This window comes from Microtus ochrogaster, chromosome X, assembly GCF_000317375.1.
Source record: "Microtus ochrogaster isolate Prairie Vole_2 chromosome X, MicOch1.0, whole genome shotgun sequence".
NCBI lineage: Eukaryota > Metazoa > Chordata > Mammalia > Rodentia > Cricetidae > Microtus > Microtus ochrogaster.
The window spans coordinates 22957904-22963441 of record NC_022026.1 but is presented as its reverse complement, the minus strand read 5'-3'; the positions used below and the strand labels follow the sequence as shown (position 1 = coordinate 22963441).

At 35.0% G+C, this 5538-nt stretch overlaps 1 protein-coding gene across 1 annotated transcript in view; it reads right to left on the bottom strand.

Annotated features, from left to right (window-relative positions):
* The window catches only part of Tex11 (testis expressed 11), a 278018-nt gene that overhangs the window by 172631 nt on the left and 99849 nt on the right, over window positions 1–5538 (bottom strand). The window contains exon 11 of the mRNA XM_005358598.2: window positions 1839–1920. Coding sequence (XP_005358655.1) covers window positions 1839–1920 — 82 coding nt within the window. The remainder of the gene's footprint in view (window positions 1–1838; window positions 1921–5538) is intronic.

The window sequence follows — 5538 nt, the reverse complement described above, 5'->3', positions numbered from 1 at the left end:
GTCTGGAGAGGGAGGGGGAAAGGAGTGGGGGGAGGGGGAGTGGAGTGGGAGGAAGGGGAGGGAAATGGGAGGATGGGAGGAGGCGGAAATTTTTTTTTCCAAGAAAAAATTTTAAAAAAGGTGTTTTTCTAAATTTTTCTGTTATAAAAATACCAGAGGAAGTCTAATGCCTGCAATTAAGTTAATCACTCTAAAAGGAAAATACTTTTGTAAAGAAATGACCAGACTACAGCTAGGGATGGAGCTGAGTAGTACAGAACTTGCCTAGCATGCAAGGTCCCCAGCAGTGTAAAATTGAACAGATTATAAAGTTACTTCCTCAACATAGTAAAGTAAAATATTTATTGCTTTAATAGAAAAACCTTAAATTTATAGAAGTCTCATAATTTATAACAATTTCAGAAAAATTCCTTTAAACTCTGCTTCTGATATTACATTTAGATAAACACTGTAATGATGAATTCTAATTCCAAAACTAACCAATTTCAAACTTGGTAATTTCAATAATGTATCTTATTTTCATACATAGGAATAGTTTTTAGCAAGTCTGTTCCTTAAGGGGGTTAACATCTTTAGCTTCCTAATGCAAGAAAGTGGAGTTGTCACCCTGGTTCTTAGTAGTTTTCAGTCTATGTATGTGGAGGTGATATGGAATCCTCTTTATATTTGGGCTTCCTTTTTTCTTTCTTTCTTTTTTTTCTTTCTTCGAGACAGGGTTTCTCTGTATAGCCCTGGCTCTCCTAGAACTTGCTCTGTAGACCAGGCTGGCCTTGAACTTAGAAATCCCCCTGCCTCTGCCTCTAGAGTGCCCCACCACCACCTGCTCTTCTGAGGTCTTCTGAGTGAGTAAACTTCTAGAGCACACAGAAAGATTTGGCAATTATTAGCACAAAACTTAGAGCTACTGCCAAATTTGATTACTGTCCTAACTATTAAACATTTTTTATTGTATGAGTAATTATACTAACACATATTTTTATATAGTACAAATAACTCAGTTCTTAAAGGTTACTAAAATATCCAGGCATGGTGGATTTACAACCCCAGAATGTGGAAAATGGACGCAAGAGGATTAAGAGTTTAAGTCCGTCTTCAGCTACTTAGAGAATTCAAGTACAGCCTAAGCTATATAGGATATATGTGATAAATGCTTTACATACATTTTCTTGTAAGATTTGCCAAACAACATAAGATATTATTATTATTATTATTATTATTGTATCTCTTTTGCAGATAAGCTGAAACACAAAAAAGGTACTTGCCAAAGACATACATCTATATATGAGTATATTTGTTTCTATGCATATTCTACACCCTTAAGCATAACTGAAAAACAAACAACAATGTTTATACAAGTAATTATTTAAAAGAACATCATTAGACAGTCTCATTCAATGACTAGTTTTTCTCTTTCAGAAACTGTGGAGGAGGCCAGGAATAGCTCAGCCTGAGAACACAGGTCTCATTGTTCCCCTTAGTACTTGCTCAATCCCCATGCCCATCTCCAAGTCCCTCAATACAATGGTCATTCTTTTCCCATGACCCTCCAAAACAAGAATTCTTTGTTCATGATTGTAGAAATTTTCATAAAGGTCAAGCAGCTGTAATTTTCTGCTAAACTAAAAGGAAACTGATTGCTTTGATTTGGTCCTTTTTAAAAGCACCTTTTAATTTCGCTCCTATTCTTTCTTCTCTCTTTCCTCCTAGTCAATAATTCCTTTTCTATTGATCAGTTTCCATCTCAACCACCTCCAAATTATACCTATTGTTAGTAAATTACAAAATTTCTTTATGCTGATATTTCAAAATTGTATGTTCTTTACACAGAGAAATGATACCTTCAAGGAGTTCTCCATTACATGTTTTGTTTTTCATGAGGATTTTCATCTTTAAGAAAAGCCCAGCTGGATCTAAGTGTTCCTATTTTAAACAAAGAAATCACAATGATATTATAACTCTGGAGTGAAAAGACAATTTTCAAGTTAATTGCCTGTTTTGTTCAACCTTTACATGATGACTCAAAATACAAAACATCACATAAATCATATAATAACAACTGTTCTATCGCCAAGTATAGTTTCTAAAACTTTATTCAACCTCAATAACATAATACAAGAAAAAGAGTATGCAAAACATTTCCATGGTCTGACAAACATTTAATGACAATGTAAATATTCAAATGGCAAATCTCACACCATATTCTAAGGAAAACCTTAAATATCAGTTAGAATTATTTTCCACTTCTAGTTTTCTTATTTTTGAGATTATAATTACAACCTTTCTCTCTTCCCTTTTCTCCCTCAAAACTCTATAATATACACCTCCCTGCTCTCTTCCAAATTCATGGCCTCGTTTTCACTAATTTCATATATATGCATGTATCAACTTTATATAATGCTTATATATACATATACATATATATATTTTCCTAAATGTAACCTTCTCAGTCTGTATAATGTTATTTGTATGTATATTTTAATAAGCATCCTTTTTAAAGAATAGCAGAAAATCCATAAAATGTATCATTGTTTCTATAGGACATAGCTTTCATGTCTGCCACTAATAACAATGTTGTCTGAATGCTATTTCTAAGTTATTGTTGACTAGCCCTAAGCCAACTGTGAATTCTTGTCTGTCTCTACTTTTGCCATTGCTACAATTGGCTAAACCTAAAAGAATGTAGAGGGTGGAAGCTCTTTAAAAATGTACTGTTTGGGGCTGGAGAAATGGCTCTGGTTAAGAGCACTTCCAGAGGTCCTGAGTTCAATTCCCAGCCATCACATGGTAGCTTACAACCTTCTGTAATGGGATCTGGTGCCCTCTTGTGGCATGTAGGTATACATGCCGGTAGAACACTGTATATAATATGAAATAAATCTTTAAAACAATGTACAGACTAGGCACAGAACCATTCCTTCGACAATGACAGTTAGCTTATAAATAAATAATGTACTTACTGGATCCATACTCTGTAAATATTTACTGATATATATGACATAAATACAGAGAATAAATTAAAGTAGTCAACTTTCATTCTGATTTATTACTGTGATTAGATTTCTCATACTGTATCTTTCCATTCTGCCTTCTTTGAAGCTCACTCTAACCTGAGACTTCATATCATCACATTATCTGATTTCCCACTGCTTCAAATGTAATGTGAACATTTTCGAGTGTGACATAAATCATGTATATATACATACCCACACCCAAGCATATAAACTATATGTATATTATAACATTATAATTTGGATCTGAATTGTCAAACAAAAAACCATGTTATTAGTGTGTCCCCCAGCTTCTAGTGCTATTTGGAGATGATGGGTCTTTAGTAGGTGGAGCTTATTGGAAAAGGGGAGAACAATCCTACTGAAGGAGATACTGGCACTTTGGCGCTTCTAACATACACTGTCTCTCGTCCCTCTCCTGCTCCTGTGCCCTGCTTCTCAGGTGCTATGAGGTGAATAGGTCTCTTCTATCACATGCTCCCACTATGATGTCCTAGCCTGTCACCTGCCCAAAAGTAACAAACAGGCTGACAGTCCACAAACTGAAACTTCTTCAACTATAAGATTTACTAAATTTTTCTTAAGTTGATTATCTTACGCAGGCTTACCCAACCTACACTCAATGGGGGACAATGCCATCAAACTAGTCTGCAGGCAAGCCTGTAAGGAATTTTCTTGATTGATGATTGATGTGGAAGGGCCCAGCCATCTCAGCGAGGTGCCATCTATGAGTCATGGGGTATATAAGAAAGCAAACTGAGCAAACCAAGAGGAGCAAGCCAGTACACAGCCTTCCTCCATGGCCTCTTCTTTCTCAGTTCCTGCCTCCAGATTCCTGGCCTGCTTGAATTTCTGCCTTGATGATGAACTGAAATCTGTGAACTGAAATGAACTGCTTCCTCCCTAAGTTGCTTTTGGTCATGGTGTTTATCATAGTAATACAAACCTAACTAGTACATAGCAGATTCAGCATGTGGTAAAGTCCCCTTTCTGTAGTAACTATCTTCTTGCAACATTTGTCCATACATGGTACAAGGGTCATTCCTTAGGCCTTTTATTTTTTCATTAGTGTCAAATTTACTTTCATCTTAAATAAATGGATACATTCATTTTAGAAATTTTATAAAACTATATGTATGCCAAAGGTTTGTTTAATAACTTTCTTTACAAGTTATTATGAGTAAAATTCTGATTTGTAGACCTGTTTTATATTCATGTATACTGGGGATCACATAAAAATTTCTCAGGCAAAGAAAAGGTCACATGTGAAAGAAAAGAGCCCTGGTTTAGACTATAATGTTAAGCTAAATGGTATTCATTGCTAGTTTATGTTGTTTTAAAAAGATTTGTTTTATTTGGTGCAGTAGTTCTGTTCATCTAAAACCGAATGCTTATTCACAATAAGAATCTTTCATAAGACCCTATAAGCAAGCTAGCTATAGAACCAAGCTTACAGCCTGAGGAATAATTAATTCAGAAATGTCAAGGGAATAGAACCAGTGGCAACCAGCACATTTGTCTTTAAAATTACATAAGAATTTGACTCCTCTGAAAAATTGATTTACTCACATGAAGTTCATAAGTACTTCTACAAATATACTTAATAAGTGGCTAAAAAATAAAATCCTCAAAAACAATTCTGGAATCTTCAATACTGTAATCTTGGAAAAAGTAAAATTCTCAGATTATGAACATCCCACAAAAGCTTCATATGTAGGTAAACCACACTGATGGGGGCAAATTTCAAATCTGTGTTTCTTAAATCAAAACACAACTCGACTTCTGAGATGCCACAGTGGCCTAAGTTGCTGCATAAGCCTAATTACCCAGAACTCCACATAAAGTAAGAAAAAAAACATCCACCATCCTAACCACTGGCTAGCACACATGCACTATGGCATGCGCACCACCTGTCTTAGGCTTTCTTAAAAATAAAACTGCTAATGACATTCAAGAGAAGTTGACATTCATTTAATCACTTCCCAAAGTCCAAACATAATTCTGTAACCTTGAAGATTAAATTTCAACATAAAAATTACAGAGGGACACAAAAATACAGATCACAGAAATATTTTATTTTACGTTTATGTACTACAGAAGAGAGTGTAACAATGTGTTGTGTTTTTTAAAGCACAGACACTGAAAGAAACAACTAATAAATGGGACCTCTTGAAACTGAAAAACTTCTGTAAAGCAATGGACATGGTCAACAAGACAAAACAACAGCCTACAGAATGGGAAAAGATCTTCACTAACCCCACATCAGACAGAGGTCTGAGCTCCAAAATATACAAAGAACTCAAGAAATTAGACACCAAAAGATCACATAATCCAATAAAAAATGGAGTACAGATCTAAACAGAGAACTCTCAACAGAGGAATCTAAAATGGCTGAAAGACATTTAAGGAAATGTTCAACACCTTAGTCATCAGAAAAATGCAAATCAAAACAACTTTGAGATTCCATCTTACACCTGTAAGAATGGCCAAGATCAAAAACACTGATGACAACTTATGCTGGAGAGGTTGT